Raw genomic sequence first — 20,166 nt, 5'->3', positions numbered from 1 at the left:
GTGAGTGATTAATTGTGTCTTACTGAATGCATGGGTTAGTGTGACGTGGGGGACCCGGATGAGGGGCCCCCTGGTATGCCTATTAATGTTTCTACCCTTTTTGTCCAGCATACAGAGGCATGGAATACACCTGATGTCATACGAAGACGGCCCGATGCGGAGAACCGACAAGCTTACCCCTTTAAGGGGGCGGATCTGGAATGGCGGCACGCCCTCCCCGAAGAGGTAAAACCCATCCCGGAGTCGATCCAGGTGTGCGAGACACCCGGAGGTGGAGTAGGAGACTGGTGGCGTGAGTGGAGAGACAGCGGAGTGGAGTGGACGGAAGAGGACGGCGATCGGAGGGCGGAGGAAGGACTGAGAACAGAGGACGAGGAGGAAGGAGAGCGTAGTACGGAAGCGGAGGAAGTGGAGGAACATCGCAGGACATACGAGGGAATACCAGCGCGACCTCGGAGGAGGACGGGGAGAGAAGGAGAGGCGGAGCGGAGCTACGAGGAGACTCCAGGAGAGAAGGCGACGACAGGACCGGAGGACGAAGCTGAGGGCGGCTACCGCTATAAGCCAGGAGGCTCTGTGGAACGCCATCGCCCAGCCACACTAACACGGAAGTGTGGCTCGACCAGGTACGGTCCAAGTTCACAGGGTGGGCAGGCATCAGGCGAGGGAAGCCCCCGTAAATGCACGAACCCCCTCTGCACACCCTTGTTGTTGTTTTATGAGCACAAGGGGTCACGTCACTGAGCAGGGGTATTAGCGTGCACGTGTGTTTTCCTCACCCCCTTTCCCCTACAAGAAGTGTCTTACCGAACTCTTGTACTGAGACGGATTTTCTTTTCTTTATCTTATACCGGCACAACGAGGACATTGAGACGGCGGGGAAAAGGCCTACAACTCCCAGGAGACCTTGGGATCGACGCTCCGGAGGGGGAAGAACCACGACGGAGGAGGCAGAACAACCCCTACCCTTTTACCGTGTGCCTGTACAGAAACGCAGACTATATAAATTAATAAAACCTGCACTACCCGACAACCCGTGTGTGCGAATCTATTTGAGACCCCCCCTGAAGTCCCACAGTTAGTGACTAAACTGTGTGATGAATTTCGTTGCGCGCGCTGCGTCGCCAAATGCGATGCAGTGCGCGCAACGAAATTCTTTTTTAAAGTTTGTTTGTGTACTTTCCTCTGTGCGGCCGTATTCCGGAGTTTACTTCCACCCACCTCACCTCTCCCCCACCCCACGTCAGCGTTCGGCAGCACTCCCAACATGGGCCAGTACTGATCCATGGTAAGCGTTTGCGTTGAATGGTAATGCATTGTAATGGTATATGCGTTGTGATAACCGCGTTGTAATGGCACACATTGTAATAGCAAGCGATTTAACGTCATACAACCTTGTGATGTCCTTTGTTCCACTTTGGTCTTGCCTCCCTAGTCCACAGCTGGACATAGAACAGGTCCGTGCTCCAGCGATTTTGGATCTCTCTTGGTCTACTACATGACCATCACTCATCTTGGTTCATGCCTCGGCTGCAGGGCATTCGTGGCTACATGCAGAGGAGGGCTTGACTCCCTGCTGTTTTTGGTTGAGGGGCAAATCTGCCGATTTCAATCCTGAATTTCTGATAGGCGCCAGGTTTGGCACAGAGCTCTGCAGAGTGTGTCCCAGTGTAGCCGCCATCGCCATGCCCTTCACCATTTCATTCTTTTAGTGTGTTGTGCATAGGTTATTGAGTTTGTGTTGGTTCTTTATGTAAGTGGGTGAATGCAAGAATGAGTATGTGGATGGATGTTTGCACATATGGAAAGATGCGTAACAAAGTGAACGCATGACTTACTGAGTGCCTAAACCCATCAGTGACAGAAAAGGCACTTTAATACGAAAGTCAAGGTTATTCACATTGCCAGTGCTTGTTTACTGCATTCCATTTCATTGGAAAATCTAAGGCATGCCCGGATTTTGGCAATGCTTGAAACCGAGGCTCAGGAGTAAGCAGCGTGGTGGAACATGGCCAAAATGTTGTGCTTTTTTCCCTGTTGACATACTGTCGCGGGCAGTATAAATGAATGCACACGGACATTGAATCCATCACTTTTCAGCAGGATTTCGAACTGGAAACAGCGTGTTTCGGATACTCCCGCACAATGAGGCTGCTGTTGGCCTTCGCTGTAGTGAGCCTAGCGTTTCTCTGCACGTCTTCTGCTCCTCCGACGTGTTATTCCAGAGTCTTGACTCTGAGTAAAGAAATCATGGACACTTATCAAATGCTGCAGAAATCTGTCCCAGTAGTGAGTATTTTTAAATAGTTGATATGAAAGGGGTGATTTTGTCCTCTATTTTTACATTTTTAAATTAAAGAACGCACTTGCTGAAATGTGTTTCGCTTTTATTTGTATAATAGGGGCCTTGCATGGAGGCAGTTCCTAATCTGTACTTGGACATACATGTAAGTATAAGATTTGATGTGGGACCGTCGTAGGCATGTTTGGTATTTTTAGATTAGTATTTTCTAGCTGCAGCTGAGTGACTCCAAGTGATGTGAGATTCTGCTTATTACTAAAATATGGATTGTTTTTACTATAGCACTATTACCTTGATAATGTATGTATTCTACTGCTTGAAAATTAAGATATTTTTAGTTGGGTTTGTAAAAGCAGACTCGTTAACCTGTTCTTAAAACATGTTAAAATAAGTTAGTAGCATATATACATAAAAGAGCACGAAATCACACCCACACACGTCTCACCCTCCATAATAGTTTCATCGATGAATGCTAGTTTCATTTACATTTATAATTTTTAAATATGTATTTGACTTAAATACCATGGGTCACATTTATTTTTGCTGGAAAAGAGGTGTGTGAGCGTGCGTACGTGCTTGCGTGTGTCTGTGTGTGTTCGTGTCCTAGTGACATCATAAACCATAAGTCGGATGGCCGAATGATTTGCAAATGTCACCAAAACACTCAGCGAGTAATATGGGGCCATATTACACGTCACTCATTATTTATTTTTTATATTGCATTCTTATTGCCAGGTAGTTAGGAAGAAAAGCGGGTTTCTTTAAGCCACTGATTGCATTTAGAATGTTTAGGTTTTGTTTTACTTTCATGAATTCATTTTTTATTAAACAACAGATGGTTGTGAGTGCTAGTGGAACTATGTGATTTTGTGACTAGAGTGTTTAATGCAAATTATGTATTTACTGTTTTATGCCACATAATTTTCAAATTTCTCAAAAACTGTGTTTGTAGTTCAAATGAATTACATGTGCGGCATTATTTGCATTTTCGCCTCATAATGTAGCTAATCTTGCGGCATCATTTGTTCTTCCAAACCTCATAATCCGAGGAGACCATACAGTGGTAAAACTCCGCAGATTGGTTTGGGATTGCCATTAGCGTGAGGTAATTCAAAGGGAACACACACATATTTATTTGTTTATTATCACAGTACAGCAAAACTAACCAGAAGACACCATTTACTGCTTGACAGACTGCATGTTACAGTGACTTTACCCAGGAAAACAACTCTGCTAATACTCACAGGCCCCTTTAAAGTGATTTTACTTCACTGCATAAAAGTCATAGCTTGCATCATGGTCTTTGTAAAATGCATTATTAAAATCATGAAAAATCGCCTCAGCATAAACCTTAAATGCAAGCGTGGAGAGTGTTAGATGCTATTTATTACCTTTTTTGAGAGAAGGGCATCGTGCCATAATGGAGACATTGGTTGTTCCCAACACTCAACTTTACTAAAAGATAGCACATTGCACTGCACATCTGCTTATGTGCTATATATTTAGATAGTATCGATTAAGAAACTTGGCCATATTCTTTTATATGGACGCAATTGTTTCTAAAAAAAAAAAAGGCAATAAAGCATTTTTTTTTAAAATATAGTGGTTCCTAAACTTTTGACTCCTGAGGACCCCCACTGAATCACTACTGGAAGCTGGGGACCCCCAAGCAATTTATACAATTTAATTTTCTTTTTAAAAACGCCTTTTGAAGCAGAGGCTATTTCAAGAGGGAGACAGCCTGAATTGGGTCTATTGGCATGGGCATCTATGCATACAGCAGTGTATTATTTAGTGGTACAAGTCTCCTGCTCTCAGCCATAGCAGCACTTCTACATTCTCATTCCAGAGCCTTGGAGTGGTGACCCTTCCTTACAGCAACAGGTTGAATGATTGTGAATTATTAGCATTTTTACCTATTCACAGTTTAAGAAGGTCTAAAATATTATACAATTATGAAGCATTTTATAATAAAGACATGACCCAAGGAGCAACGAATATTGTGAAAATTCTAACAAGATAGTGCACAAAGCGACGAGTCCAGTGTACAGAGCAAATTCAAGGTCTGTATTAGGAGTTCATCATGGTAGTGCAAGAGATGGCAGGAAGGTATCTGCACAGGAGGCATATTGTTTCAGCGAGATCATGGAACAATGCTATGCCAATTACCATAAACCCCTGTTAGACATAATCTTTAGTCACAGACAGCAGAACAACATTTTACCACCAAGGGGTGAGCAGTGCAGTTAAGGCATATTTCAGAGAAGCCTCGCGTGGCACCTGACATGACCTTCTCCTGTTAGGATGCCCACTGTCCCATCCCTTGCCAACAACAACCTGCAAAGACTACACAGAATAAGAGCTTGATATGTCTGAATATGAAAGCTTGACAGCACAAATAATTCACCCCAGGGCCTCTGGAAAGTGAGCAATCAGACAGCAGCACAAAAATCCTACTGCTGATCCTAGCTGCATCTATTTTTACCTGCCTGCCAAGTAATGGTAATCTACACATGTGCCTTTCAACGCTTTATTGCTTTTATTGTATTGCCTGTATTTTCATTGTTGTGTCTGTGACTGCTGTTGTCTGTCTCCCCCCGCTGCCTGTACGTGGTCCGTGCCCATTTTTCTTCCCTCTGTTCCCCTCGCTGTGCCTGTGCTCTCTCTGACCGGTCTTTCATTCTGTACCTCTCGCTGCCCCGTGTTTCTGCCCGGTTTTCCCTTCTGTTCCCTTCGCTGCCCCCGTGCATCTCTGCACGTTCTGCCTTCTGTTCTTAGCTGTCCCTATATTTCTATATTCTGTATTTTGCCTCTGTGCCACTCGTTTTTTGTGCCCTTCTGCCCTCTGTGTCACTTGTTTTCCCTCGTTTTTGTGCCCCTTTTGCCTTCTGTTCCACTCGTTTTTCCCTCGTTTTTTGTGCCTTTCTGCCCTCTGTTCCCCTTGTTTTTTGTGCCTTTCTGCCCTCTGTACCACTAAATTTTTGTGCCTTTCTGCCCTCTGTTCCACTCATTTTTCCCTAGGTTTTTGTGCCTTTCTGCCCTCTGTTCCACTCGTTTTTTGTGCCTTTCTGCCCTCTGTGCCACTCGTTTTTCCCTCATTTTTTGTGCCTTTCTACCCACTGTGCCACTCGTTTTTCCCTTGTTTTTTGTGCCTTTCTGCCCTCTGTTCCACTCGTTTTTCCCTTGTTTTTTGTGCCCTTCTGCCCTCTGTTCCACTCGTTTTTTGTGCCTTTCTGCCCTCTGTTCCACTCGCTTTTCCCTCGTTTTTTGTGCCCTTCTATCCCCTGTTCCACTCATTTTTTGTGCCTTTCTGCCCTCTGTTCCACTTGTTTTTCCCTCGTTTTTTGTGCCCTTCTGCCCTCTGTTCCACTCATTTTTGTGCCCTTCAGCCCTTTGTGCCACTCGTTTTTTCCTTGTTTTTGTGCCCCTTTTGCCTTCTGTTCCACTCGTTTCCTCAGCCGCTGTGCCACCTGCGGCCCCGCCCCCCTGACTGCCCACTGCCCATTCGCTGCCCCCGCCTCCCGATTGTGTTGTTGTGGTCTCGCCGCCCCTGCGCCAACATTCACAGCTCTGGAGCCCTGAGGCACTGCAGACGTATTTCGGGATTGCCGAATACCAAGGCTGATTAGTATTGATTTCACCTCATGAATATTTTTCCACCTACTCGCCCCTTTATTTCACTTTAGGCCTTGCTTTGTGCCCTTGTCACTGCTTTTCTTTTTTTCTCTTTCTCCTTTTGTGTTTTACTCTCTTGTCTAGGGTCAAAGTTTCATGAGGGAAAGTAGTCCCCAAAAGTGAGTCCTGGTGGGCTCCACCTGCAACCACGGCTCAAACTAAGCTACTTACAGCGCCCGAAATGATCATGTAGCAACAGAAAAGCTAAAATCGCTTAAATAAATAGAATCTTTCATAGCGATGACACAGAGAAAAGATTAGATAGAGAAGTATTCATCCATCTTTCGAAGGTTATTTAAAGTTTCCAAAGTGCTTTCAATATCGGGAAGTATACTAATAAAAATAACATTTGCTTGATGTTCATTTACTCCTAATCTGTACTCGTCCTATACAATGTGTGATGGGCTTCATATACAGTAAAAGAACAGACTTTCTGCACAGTTTACAGTGTGGCAATGTAAGGCACAGTGTGACAGTCATTTATTGATTAGAGAGAGTCTTACATATCCAGCCACCTACCTGTTGTATGTATAAAAACACAGCTTTCTTCAGTTTCCCTCCATTTTTTACTATCCACTACAAAATGCTGTGTATCTTGGGGCTCAAAAATACACCGCAGGGAGTTTCTTCCATCAGCATCGGCCACGTTCAGAGTGCTTTTATTTTTGTAACCAAGCACTGTTCCTTTTTTTACTTTTACTAACACTTTGTTTTTCAGTTTTTTTTTATTTCACATAACTTTGATAATTTGGGACGACGCATATGTTCTCTATTACTGTCATATAGTAACACTTTTAGGTAACTGCACGTTTGCAAAACTCTTCTTCACCTATTCCATATCTTTGGATTTGGAAGGGAGAAAGGAATCAAGTTGCAATGTCAGTGTGGCCATAACCGATGGAAGTAAAGCCAGAAATGCGTACAATATTAGCCACTTCATGTATTCGTTCAGTGATAAACCACTTAGTGGCGAAAGGACTGTGTCCCGATACAAAATAAACATAAATGGCATTGGCTTTCTTATAAGGCACACACAGACAGAGAACACTGAATGTGCCCGGAGACATATCGTTACACGATCCAGTTTCTGCGTTGATGGCAGAATCTGAACACCGGAGCTGCTGGTACCGACTGCGGACACAATCGGCCTCATTACAGCTCCAATCAGGTACAATATCGGCAGAGAACTTCATTCTCTGTCCACTGCTGTATATGCTGCAGCCTGATCTACTCACAGGGGGAGCCCTTCTTCATATTTGTAAGGGGAAGAGGAGCACTCTCTGCTTCTACTCACTCCAAACAGGGAGCGCCCTGCAGGACATTTTCATTTTCATTTCACTGCCATTTGAGTCCTATCACTCAGTGAACGTTGTGGTGTGACTATACCCTTATGGGGGCAGTGGTTGCATGTGCCGAGTCAGACACTTGTGGGACTCGTGCTGTATGTCCATACTTGGGCTGAGGCTGTTTGTGATGACCTCCTTGTCTTTTTTGTATTGGTGCAGCCATTTTGAGGCTGCTTGTAAGCACAACAGAAGTTGTCCTCACTTGCCCTAGTCATAGCAAGCGAAAGTGGACTTTTCCTTACTTGCCCCTTCATAGCAAGTGACATAGGACTGGTCCGTGATTCCATAACAATAGAAAACGGACTGAGCCTGAACTACCTACAGAAATAGAAAGAGGACCTACACAGTGGCCATCTTGGCATGGGCATTTGTCCAACATCCTTTCCAACTCCCTTACTGCACTAAAAGCTCACTTGCCCCATTCTCAGCAAGCGAAAGCGGACTGATCCAGGCTTCCACAACAATAGAAAGAGGATTTGAGCTTGTAGCTGTAGCTGCTCGGCTTCCACACCCCAACCATCCATGTTATTTCCCCCCACCCAGGCCCCCCATACCCAGAACCTGGATCCCTGACCCTAAGATGGCGGCCTTTGCCACCAGGCAGTGCATAGAACAGAAAGAGGAATGCTCCTTCAACTCTTTGATGACCATCTTGGATTGGTGCTTCCTCTTCCTCTTTTAGAAACTGAAGAGGTATGCACACATGATTCAATGCTGTTTCTCCCCAGTACCTTTCTACCAGTTTCTAGCCTTGTCGTATATCTACCTTTGGTCCTGTTTTGACCTCACTCCTATTGATTTTATTCTCACTGACTTCCGGAATTTGCGCACCTCCTCTTATTTTACCTCTTTGCGCCATCACTACCCTAGTGGCCCCCCTTTTTCTGTCCACCACACCACGTCTTCGCCTCATCTCCTTATCATGGCTTCCAGTCGAATTAAGTCTGGAATCAACTGCTTCAAAATAATCTATCCTCCTCATATGTCCAAAGCAGTAGCTAAACGGTTCAAACATACCATCATTGAACAATTTCCAGATTCCCTCTTTATTGACCAATTCCATAATGGGCGCCTAGGGAAGATTAAAAATTACTTCCTTTTCTTCACTAATGACATCCCTTCCTGGTCCTCCAGCTTCTCCAATTCCCTCAACGTATCCTCCTCCTCTTCTTTCCTACATGGGAAGCGGTTAAAAATTTCTCCCTCCACTCACTTTAATGGCTTCTCACCATTACACTTTATAACAATGGCACTGTCATGATCCAAGCTTCTGACTCCTGCCTCTCTCTCTTTGACCACATCTTCCACTCCCTTCGTCCCACCCATGCGACTACTATCTCTCTAGATTCTTCCTCTTCTTCTTCCTCTAGCTTGTCTTCTTTCTCCCTTTCTCCCCCCTTGACCCCCACACATTCCTTGAGACCGCTCTCCCAGGAGTCACAGGTCAACCCTTCCCCCCCTTTTCTCGTTCCCTCCCCTCCCATTCTGCCACCTTCCCAACTGGACCTCCCCCTTACCTCATCTGCTTTACACCCCACTACACCTCTACATCCTGCATCTCCCCACTATTCCACTGCCTTCTTCCACCCCTTAACTCCCCTATTCCTTCCCATTTCCACCTTTTTAATCCACCTTTCTTACAATCTGAATTACCGATCAACTCGCCTTGCCCTCACACTCCCTCCCCTCTGCTCCCCACCCCTCTCTGCTCTGCCTCTTTCCTTTTACCCTCAATTCTGTTCTTATATCCCCCATCTCTCTACAACCTTCTTTCCCCCTCCCATGCCTCACATCTCTGCCTCCCCTATTGGTAATACCATCATCTTCCCTCCCACTGATCTCACCCCCAATCTCTCCTCATCTTACATTCGCCCCTATGCTTCACAACCCTGTTTCCCCTCTTGGTAATTCCTCCCTCTTCCCTTCCTTTGACTGCTCAGTTCCTCACTCCTCCCACAACTTTCCTTTTGCTCGACCCCCCACTCTGCCTGGTGCCTTTACCCATACATTCATCTTTCATTACCCATGGTACCTGACCTGCACCCTCTCTCCTCTCCCCACTCGTGTGGCCTACCTTTGACCCCCCTCCCTCCTCTACCTGTTCATCCCCTTTTCCTCTCATCTCACCGTATCCATGGCCTTCCCATAACCCCACTCCTTCTCCCCTCCTCCTCCAGCCATCCATTTCTACTTCTCAACTTTCTCCTCCTAGGTATGATCTCTATTCTTCACCTCTTCTCAACACCAGTAAAAATATCTTAGTAACTCCATTCACTCCTTTCTACCACTTTCTTTCCCCCCTCAGACCCTTACATCACATCTTTCTCCCCAGTCCCCCACAGCCCATTGCCCTCCTTCGCCTACTTCACTTCCTCCCCCACCTTCGACCCTCGCACCCCAACACTCTCCCCAGTCCCCCACTTCCTCCTGTCCTCCTTCGCCTAGGCCACTCTCTCCCTTAACCATTGAGCCACCCTTCACTCGTGCTCAGCACACCTCTCTCTGGAAACTAAACTTGTTTCTCTCATCTCGTCCATTTCCCAGCTTGAAGCGTCCATTTCACTCCTATGTGCTAAGATATCCCCCTCTCCGAATAACCTCCCGAGGAGTTTCTTGCTCCCACGCCCCAATAGAGCCAATCACAATCTGTTCTCCACAGACATTACCAACTTATTGGCTACCTACAAGACCATCAATGTCAATTCCCCTACACTCGCCTCTACTAACAACTCTACTCAATTTGCCATTCAGACCATCTCTTCCATCAGAACTTACCAGCCTCCCCCTCAAGGGGCACCCTCATTCAAGAATCTTATCCCTATCCCCCTCATCAGTCCAGACACTCACATCATCAAAACAGTTGTGTCAGAGCTACACTGTATGCTCCATAACTGCAGATCTGCAACCAAACATAAGCTGGAAATATCCGACACCATAACTCACCACAGTCTTGACTTGCTCTTTCTCACTGAGACCTGGTTTAATGACTCCTCTAACACCTCATTTGATCTTTTGTTACCTACTGACTACTCTATCCTCAGAAACGACAGACCAGGCAAGATCGGGGGAGGTGTTGCGACTATCTTCAGAAACACCCTCCAAATCAAAGCCTTTCCCACCACCCTCTTTCGCACCTTTGAATGCCTTTCCCTAGAATTCCAAGTTCATCATGGCTCACCCTTCAGGTTCCATACCATCTAACACCCCCCTGGTAATTGCTCTTCCTTCATGGAGGAATTTATAGACTTGATTAGTGACCAATATTCACAGAGCGACAAGCAGATCTTCCTAGGTGATTTTAATCTCCACTGGAGCTCCGTGGAAGACTCGGCTGCCAACAAGCTTGCAAACTTTCTCTCAGCTAACGATCTTGCCCAACACTGCTCGGAAATTACACATGCCAAGGGCTCAATTCTGGACCTTGTGATATCCAAATCAGACCAGATTACCACTGCTTCACCCATCCGTGTTGACTGGTCTGACCATTTCCTCATTCCCTTCTGTTTTCACCTCTCTCACATTTTATCTCTCGGACAACCTAAAATAGCCTCTACGTGGTTCCGCAACACAAAAAACATTGATCTTGAGACTCTATGTGATTCTGCTATGCAGTCACTTCCTAGTCTAGACCCCAATATGGATGTCAACGATCTCACTCCCCTTTGCCTCTCAATCCATGCAGTCGAAATCAACAAGGTTGCTCCACTCCAAAGCAAAAGGAAAAGACCCACCCCATCAGCTCCTTGGTTCAACAAAGCTCTCTATGACGAAAGGAAAAACCTTAGAATCCTGGAGAAGCACTGGAGACAATCTCCTTCCACCCCAACCTCTCTCTTTTACGTTCAGCAAGATCCATATACCACAAGCACATCTTCCAGGAAAAAACTTCACATTTCAGATTCCTCCTCAATTCAGCTAAAAACAGACCCAAAAAACCTTCCGACCTCATCAAAAACCCAAATTGTTCTCCCCAAACCATCAGGCCTGAGGATGCATCAAAGAAAGCAACTGAGTTTGCTATATTCTTTGATCAAAAGGTAAAATCTCTGGTGGAACAGGTCACCCACCCCACCCCCATCGAGGAGCGAAAATCCCTAGTCACTTGGCAGAACTTTGCCGCCATCTCAGAGGTTGATCTCCTCAAATGCATCCGCGAATCCAAACCCTCTAACTATTCTTCTGACCCCATACCCAGTGGCATTGCCATTGATGTCTATACTAACACTCTCTCCTACTGGACCAGGCTAGTCAATCTCTTCCTCAGTCAAGGATCCCTCCCAATTGTCCTCAAAACAGGACAGGTTACCCCCCTTCTAAAAAAACCTCTGCAGATGCAAATGACCTCAATAACTTCCGCCCCATCACCAATCTCCCTTTTCCTTCAAAGATCACAGAAAATTGTGTTGCAAAACAACTATCCCAACACATTATGGACAATAATCTCCTCAACATGTTCAGTCGGGCTTTATTCAAAACTGCAGCACTGAAACAACCCTGCTGCAAGTGATCGATGATGCGCTGCATATTCTTGATTCGGGGGAATCGTGCCTTCTGATTCTTCTTGACCTCTCTGCAGCTTTTGACACTGTTAATCACAACACCCTCCTTAACATTCTCCAACAGAGAATGGGCGTGGACGGCACAGTACTCAAATGGTTTGCCTCTTTCCTCTCGGATAGATCCCAAATGATCAAGATTGCGAACAGTCTCTTGTCTCCACTGGTGGTTGATCAAGGCGTCCCTCAAGGTTCTATCCTTGCTCCCACTCTGTTCAATCTCTATCTGGAACCATTAGAGAATCTTCTAAGCAAAACTGGAATCCTCTACCATCTCTATGCGGATGACACCCAAATCTACCTCAAGGTGTCTTCCCCTCATGATCTCTCACTACTCAGCTCTACTCTCAACGCTATTCACAACTGGATGTTAGCTCACCAACTCATTCTCAATCCCTCCAAAATGGAATTCCTCCTCTTATCTAGCTCTCTCTCCGCCTCCTGTTCAATCCTGGATGGATCAATCGAATCTACTCGACAGTAAACCCATCATTGTGGACTGCGCTAAATCCTTAGGTGTCATACTTGACAAAAGACTCAACCTAATCTCACACATCAATTCCATGGCCAAGAGCTCATGTTATCAGCTGTGCCTATTATGGGGGATTCGTCGGTTCTTCCTGGAGAATGACCTAAAAACCTTGGTCCAATCGCTAGTTCTCTCTAGACTGGATTATTGTAATTCCCTTCTGACTGGCCTTCCCAAACCTTACCTCTCCCCCCTCAAATCCATCCTCCATTCAGCAGCTCGCTTCATTTCAGGGTCCAAACGAAGTGACCCCATCACTTCTATCCTGTATTCTCTCTTATGGCTTCCCATCGAGGCTAGAGCTATCTACAAAACAGTGTGCATCACCCACAAAGCTTTGCACTCTTCCTCCTCTCGCTATCTGGCGAAGAAACTGAAATTGTATGGCGGCTCAAGACCTTCTCGGAATGCATAAAAGTTCCTTCTTGAACCCCCCTCCTTCAAAAGGGAAAAATTGTTGGCACAATCGTTCACAGGTAATGCGGTGAGAATCTGGAACTCGCTTCCTCCTTCGCTCCGTGCCATCACCTCCATCCAGATCTTCAAAGCGGACCTCAAATCTCTTTTATTCCAAAGACACTTTCAGAACTAATTCCCTCCTTCTCAGAGCCCGCAGGAAGTTCTTTAGTCATTCTTAATTTGTCACATATATTTATATTTTTGTTTGTATATCCTGTGCTTGCTGCGTTTGATATTGTGTTCCTTTTGCCTGCGTTGTTTTGATTCTATGCCCTGCTATTTTTCGCCAGGAAGTTCTTTTGTCATTGTAAAATTTGTCATATTTATTCTTATTTTTGCTTGTACAGTTCATGCTATGCTTGAGATTGTGTGCCTTTTGCATGCGTCGCTTCAATTCTATGGCATGCTATTTTTGTTTGTTCCATTCCTGCAACAGTCCTCTCATGTAACGTAACTGGTTCTATTGTACAGTGCTCTGACACCTTCGGGTAAAGTCCGCGCTTTATAAAAATGCATTAAATAAATAAATACAAATAAATAAAAGGAGTCTACTAAACAGAAGGGTTGACGCAAAATATGGGCACACATTCCAAAATTACAGGCGCAGATAGGACATTTTCAAATAGGCGCCGCACATGCTCGCTCTGCACATAGCCAAATGCATGTATATTTGAGGTGGCTATTTCACTCAAATTAAAGAAACTATGTGAAACAAAATTATGAATCTCAGGTCATGCCCCTGTTACATCAGTCTTAGATGCTGAACCATCGAGACTGAAAACAGAAGATATGGTTTAGCCTTCAAGGCATACCTTAGCGGTTTTTCTGAAAAGCTTTTACATTTCTGACATGTGGTTGGTGGCGAACCCAAGCAAATGAACCAATCAAAAGAGGTATATGACCTTGACTTTGCATGCTCTACATCGGGAGTCATTAAATTAAATTGTGGAAGTCTCATTCGGAGTCTTACATCACAAGTAAGTTCGGTCTTTTGAATCACAGATTTTTTATTTAGCACGTAAGGCCGTTTTGATTGTTGTTTGTGTGGGTGGGTGTTCCTAGGTGTGGAGAAATTTAAACTACACAGTTGTAATTCATGTAATTGTGGGAATTTCGCCAAACGTTTGTTAGGCAAAATTCCAGAAATTATGCAAAACAATTGATACACGGATGCATTTTGTGCTAAAATGTAGTACAAAATGACATATTTGCATTTCACGTAATATCTCATAATTTTGCAGAAATTTCACGCAATTACGCAAAAGCAAATTATGCAAATGTTTCACAGCCCTGCTGGTAAGGTAAGGGCATTAAAGTTGTAGCAGGAATTTAAATAAAATTTGAGGAATTGTTTAGTAAAAAGCAGTTTAATTTTAAGCTCAGTTAATTCACTAATAGAGTAACTCATTTAAAAAAAACATTAACATTTGGGATTAAGCTTTTATTTTCATATAGGTAGCCATGAGTTTGAAGGTTCATTGTTGGGTAGTGTTGAGTGGAAATTATGAGTTTTTGGTTCCAGTCATTGAGGTAATAAAGCTTGTTTATGCTCATGAATGGGTAGTGTTTATGGGTAATGGGAGACTTGCAGCCACAGTGTCTGAACACTGACCTTTGTGTTCCTGCCGTGAGGGGAACGGCCCGCTGAACTTGTGCCCACCCCTGCCGTGAGGTGAACGGCTGCTCCACCGGCAACAACATCGCCGCAAGGGCAGGGACTTCATTTCCCAGCTGTCCCTGGGAGCCACGGCGCACGTGTGACGCCATTGCTGCGACCGGAGGCGCTTGAAAACTGCAGAACGCCTCCCGCGTCGCGGGACGCGCGCGGGACTAGCCGGGCTGAGCCCGGGCAGAGGGCGGGCCATCTGTGGCCGTTCGGGGCTGGGCTGGGACACCCCTATTGGTTGACATTTTAATAACCGTGGACTTACTGGACATACTAGTAAGATAACATTATCTCGTTCTCTATTTCATTTTTTATTTTTAAGTATTAACCTTGTTATATTGTTTATTTTGTGGGTTTTAATGTCATAATATCCATCATGGACACCATCCCAATTTTAGCCAGGAAATCCCTCGTGGTTGGGTCCGTACAGGGAACATTAGATCAATTCATCACAAGGGCGGCGGCGGTCCTAGAGCGTGAAATTGCTCTGACCGAGCGGCGGCTATCTACTGAATTGCAAAAGAAACGCTCCTCCCTGGGCCATATTCGCTTAGTAAATACTCCTCCAGAGTGGGTGTTGGCTTCATATCACTCCTCCGATATCGGCATACCACCACAGCTTCAAGATCTGCCAGAAACACCAACACGAAGCAGGTCATTTAGTCAGGTGGTCCTTAGCTCTTGTTCACAATCCGTGATTTCCTCACTTGAAGAGCCAAGTACACTAGCCATCGACCCAAACAACAAAGGGGAAGCACATACACTAACTACCACCTCTGGTATAGGTCTATCTACCGAAAGGATTACGGGGGGAACCAGACGAAAGGGCAGACATACGAAACCAGCTAAATCGGATAAATTAGTAATGAATCCAACTTACATTAAAACCCCAGCTGAAAGTAAAAGCAAGCAGTCTAAACCATGTACTAAATCATTCTGTACACAAGACCTAATGAGTGACTTAGAGAAACTGATTAAATCCCTGGTCATACCTCTTATTGAGAGGGTTAAAAGGCTGGCGGAGCAAGTGGGGTCTATTCATGAGGCAAATTTAGCGAATACAGAGCTGCTTAAAACACTAGCATATAATCACAAACATTTACCGGCTGACCCAACGCCAGATATGGTCAAACAGTATTCCCAGCAAAACTCTGAACCCTTGATAAATAATGGAAATATAATCCCATCTATTCAGCTAGAGAATACTGTTCGGGCTCCAACGAAAAAGGCAGTAACGGCCGGTAGAGGGTTAAAAGGTAACCAAGGTTGTGATCAGACTAAAAACCCAAATCTAAATCCACCTCATATAGGGCATCGGCCACCACGATTTGATCAGCATATTGATCTACCACCGCAGGCAGAACCTTATGTAATTGTACTTACCGGTGTTCCGGAACTGACATCAGGGAAACATGAGGTATATCAGGTTCTGAAAAACAAGGTAATACACTGGCTAGGTAAAAATAGGCCCCTACCTCCCGAAATCGATGGCACAATATTGTTTGTCAGAATATTAGGATGGATAGGAAGGAGGCCAAAGGACATACAGGGGGACTGTATCATTATTAATTCTAGAGACCGTAAGGCTATAAATTACATCAGAGACTGGTTTCCGGAGGGATATGGGGGTGATATATCCACTAAGGACTTGAGTTACTTTTACCCACGTGCCTTGGTAGGGACGAACTTTGGTCCCCTCTACCAGTCTAGCAGGAGTATGCAAGGTTCCATCTACAATGTTACCACTCTAAACAGGTTTGCCCCACTTGAAGGAATGGAGGGAGTAGACTGACGTCCAACTGAGACAAAAGAAGTGGAGATGGTCGATTCCGAAACTGTATCTGGGAACTCTTTACCCGTAAATGAGGAAGCTGAAGTATGTGAGGCCCTGGTGAGCATAGGGAAGATCTCCACCTGTAATAACCAAACCGAAGTAGGATACCGGTTCTTGTCCTGGAACCTAGCAGGGCTAAAGGACAAAATAGACCTCCCAGATTGGTTAGACCTGGGTAAAAATTATAAAATTCTCTGTTTTCAAGAAACTTGGTCGGTGATAGAGCATAATTTACTTGGCTATCAAACATTTAATACTCCGGCTATTGCTACCCACCGTGGTAGAAATAAAGGGGGCCTATGCACCTACATCGCAACTACCTCTGACATATTAGTTCATAGTTTTGTATCAGCAGATTGCTACCAGATTCTGGAAGTAAGTTGGCCAGGCCAATATAGAGGGGCAATAATACATTTTTATAACAATGCTCACCCCTCTACTTGGGAGGAACTCATTTCAAACTTTAGCAATTCACTCAGAGAGTTAGAAAATTCAAGAGAGGGGACTTAGTACTATTATGGATGGGTGACTTTAATTGCTCCCTTTGTACTTCACACACTACAGGTATGTGCCCTCTGATGGGTAAGAGAGAGGAACCTCTAACACACTGTGTCCACTCTAAGCTAGGGGTTTTGCTCAACACAATAATATATGAGTTCGACCTGCGTTTTATAAATGAATGCTGCACACCAGAAGAAAGCTTTAAGCCGACTTTTGTTGGGAGAGGGGCCAATACGTTAATCGATTTTACTTTTCTATCGTATAGAGATCAATCACTCGTGGTATTCTGGGAGACACTCAATGTTGCCATGAGTGACCACTATCCTATTTCTTTTCGATTGAATATAGTTGGCCGGGAAGCAGCTAAAAAGACCTCATATTCTACTCCCATTAGTTTAGGTAGCACAAATGGTTATACTCTAAGATGGGCTAAGGAAGACCCTAAACTGTTTATTCAAAAACTAGTTGTAAAAAAGTACGAACAACTATTTATCTGCCTTTCAACAACTGTGGGAAGCGGGCAAGTTCTTGAAGCATTTAGTAAGATTACTAACGAGATAAAAAAAGATTTGTCCAGACAATACAAAAGCCAGACTAAGAAACATAAGGGATGGTTTGATAAAAATTGTAGTAGGGCACATCGAAATTTGAAATCTGCCTTACAGGAAGACCCCAGATCAATTGAACGTGTAAGATTCCACAGGGGAGCCTACCGGGTAGCCATTGATAGAAGAAGAAAAGAGTTAAAAGTAACACTTTGTCAAAATCTCCATGACGCATGTTTAGCAAGAGACAATTCCCCGTTATTAAAGGATAAAGAAAGGGATTCTATTGATATGGCTATCTCTGGTGACGTGTGGGTTGAGCACTTTTCTAATCTATATGATAACCAACCTGGGTTAACTACTTCTAGTACTTACCCCTCGATGTCACAGATAGAGTCAGATCGAGCAGAAATTTTTCCCGGGGTTCCAATTGATTTGTATAAATCTGTGCTACCTCTCTGGTCCCCGCTGATCACTAATGTCTTAAATCATGCAAATGGTGTTGGCTTTATTCCAACTTGGTCAGAGGCAGTGGTAATACCCATCTTCAAAAAGGGAGATAGAAATAATCCCGCTTGTTATCGTCCTATCTCCCTTTTGGATGCCCTCATGAAAGTAGCGGGAAGGATAATCCTTAACAGGCTTCACGAATGGGCTGTAGAAGGGGATATTATCATGGATTTGCAATATGGCTTCCGTTCTGGGATGGGCACAATCGAACAAGGCTTGAATTTAGCTCATTTACCTGCAAAATATACTGAGGCTAAGAAGGAAAGCCTGTACATAACATTCGTGGACCTGAGTTCAGCGTTCGATTGTGTTGATCATGCGAAGATGTGGAGCATTCTATCTGACATGGGTGTGGATCAGCGTATTTTGTCATTTATAAGGGAGTTGTACAGAGATGCAGGTGCCAGAGTACGCTATGGGGCGGGGGGTTTATGTTCAGACAAATTTAACATCAAAAGACGTGTGAGACAAGGGTGCATCCTTGCACCCTTTTTATTTACACTATATATCAACTCGGTGGGCCTTCACCTTAGGAAGTTTCAGTTTGACTACCCGGCTGTGGGGGGGAAGCTATACCCATCCTCCTCTATGCCGATGACCCTGCTTTAATATCTCACACCGTCATCGGTTTACAGAGGGTGGTGACTGAATTTTCCGAATACATGGGTGCCCGCGGTCTAATAGTAAACGTTGCAAAAACTTACTCCATGACCTGTGGTACTCGGAAGAAAACAACTAGAGCCATCTATCTGGGAACCAAAAGTATTGAAAATACTGACTGCTTCTCCTATTTAGGAGTTACATTTGATAGTAGAGGCTCCTGGAAAGAGGCTGTCTGTACTAGAAGATTGGCCCTTAGTAGAGCAAACGGCGCCTTGATTAATTTTTCTAGAAAAATAGGCGGGAGACCAGTGCGGGAGCTTATACAGATTTATAAAGCTAAGTGTGTTCCCACGGGTACATATGGGGCTGGTCTATGGGGATTGGCCAAAACAGATCAGATTCAATATGCTGAAAACAAATTCATTCGCTATTTATTGGCGCCGCCAAGTTCAATGTCCACCTATTTTTGCCATGAGGAAGTGGGCTTAAATTATATAGAAGACATTATTAAATCATCCCCACTTCTTCTGTGGCAAAAAATCTGGGTCACCACGGAAACATCGCTAAACAGAGATGTTGTGCGAGACTGTTAATCTCTGGACGGGGCAGCAAACATTAAATGGCACAACTATGTTAAGGATATGTCAGCCGAGTTGGGTCACAAGAATATTTTGACAATCCATCTTGTTTAGAATTTTTTTCGAAAAAGACCCTTAAAAGATCTATTATGGATCACTTGGCTAAGAAAAGGTGGCATAAAGAAAAACATAAGCAATCAGTTATGGCCTATCAGCAGTTGACCACCCATGTTGGGATACAGCCGTATTTATTGCTGGAGTCTAGCCCATATTCGAGGATGCTGTTGACTAGGCTGCGTGTGGGTTCTTTCTTTCGTTTAGTGACATTTCCCAAATGCAATGATTGGTCTCCTCATCTAGCGAAATGCCCCTGTGATGAATTTTCATCCCTCCCAGACTAACACCCACTGTATCTTCTTCTGTAAACTGTATGTTATCCCCAGGAAAAACTTTTTGTTACCACTATTAAAGACCTGGAGTATTAGAGGGTGCACTGCTGCTTTCTCTAGACTGAAAACATTAGAATCACTTTTAGTGATGAAATCAGTCACCTCTTATTTAAGGATTGTCATTGCTTTGAGGAAATCTTTGTGATCTGTTCCTTTTATGAATGTGGTTAAATCACGTTCTGGCTTTTTCCTTTGACCCTGAGTACCAAATCAATCTACCAACATATTCGAAACGGGGGAGAGATTCTGTTATTGTGGTATATAATATGCTCTCCGAATATACGTTATGTAATATGAATGTGATGGAAATTTTTAATTGGTTTTAATATTTTTATCCAAATGTTTTTTATATATGTGCTTTCATGATTTTAAAACAAAAATCGAATAAAGCTGATTGTGAACCTTTTTTTGGGTAATGAGGAGTTTTTAAACCTCATGAATGAGTTGTACATAGGGATAGTAAGAAGGATTTAGGGACAGGAATGGGTAGTCTGTAGAGGTAGTAAGGAATGTTAGGGCTGTGGATAGATAGTATTTAGTGTAGTGTAGTTGGGAGGTGTTAGGGCTCACGAGTAGTATGTAGAGACAGTAAGGGTTTTTTAGGCTAAAGGGT

The 20,166-nt window shown here is 44.3% G+C and overlaps 1 protein-coding gene across 1 annotated transcript in view; it reads left to right on the top strand.

Annotated features, from left to right (window-relative positions):
- The first annotated feature begins 2,108 nt into the window (after nt 1-2,108).
- CYTL1 (cytokine like 1) overlaps nt 2,109-20,166 on the top strand; it is a 102,604-nt gene continuing 84,546 nt past the window's right edge. The window contains exons 1-2 of the mRNA XM_078678994.1: nt 2,109-2,289; nt 2,403-2,447. Coding sequence (XP_078535120.1) covers nt 2,146-2,289; nt 2,403-2,447 — 189 coding nt within the window. The 5' untranslated portion in view covers nt 2,109-2,145. The remainder of the gene's footprint in view (nt 2,290-2,402; nt 2,448-20,166) is intronic.

This window comes from Lissotriton helveticus, chromosome 2_2, assembly GCF_964261635.1.
Source record: "Lissotriton helveticus chromosome 2_2, aLisHel1.1, whole genome shotgun sequence".
NCBI classification, from domain to species: domain Eukaryota; kingdom Metazoa; phylum Chordata; class Amphibia; order Caudata; family Salamandridae; genus Lissotriton; species Lissotriton helveticus.
This window is presented reverse-complemented; position numbering and strand designations above follow the sequence as displayed.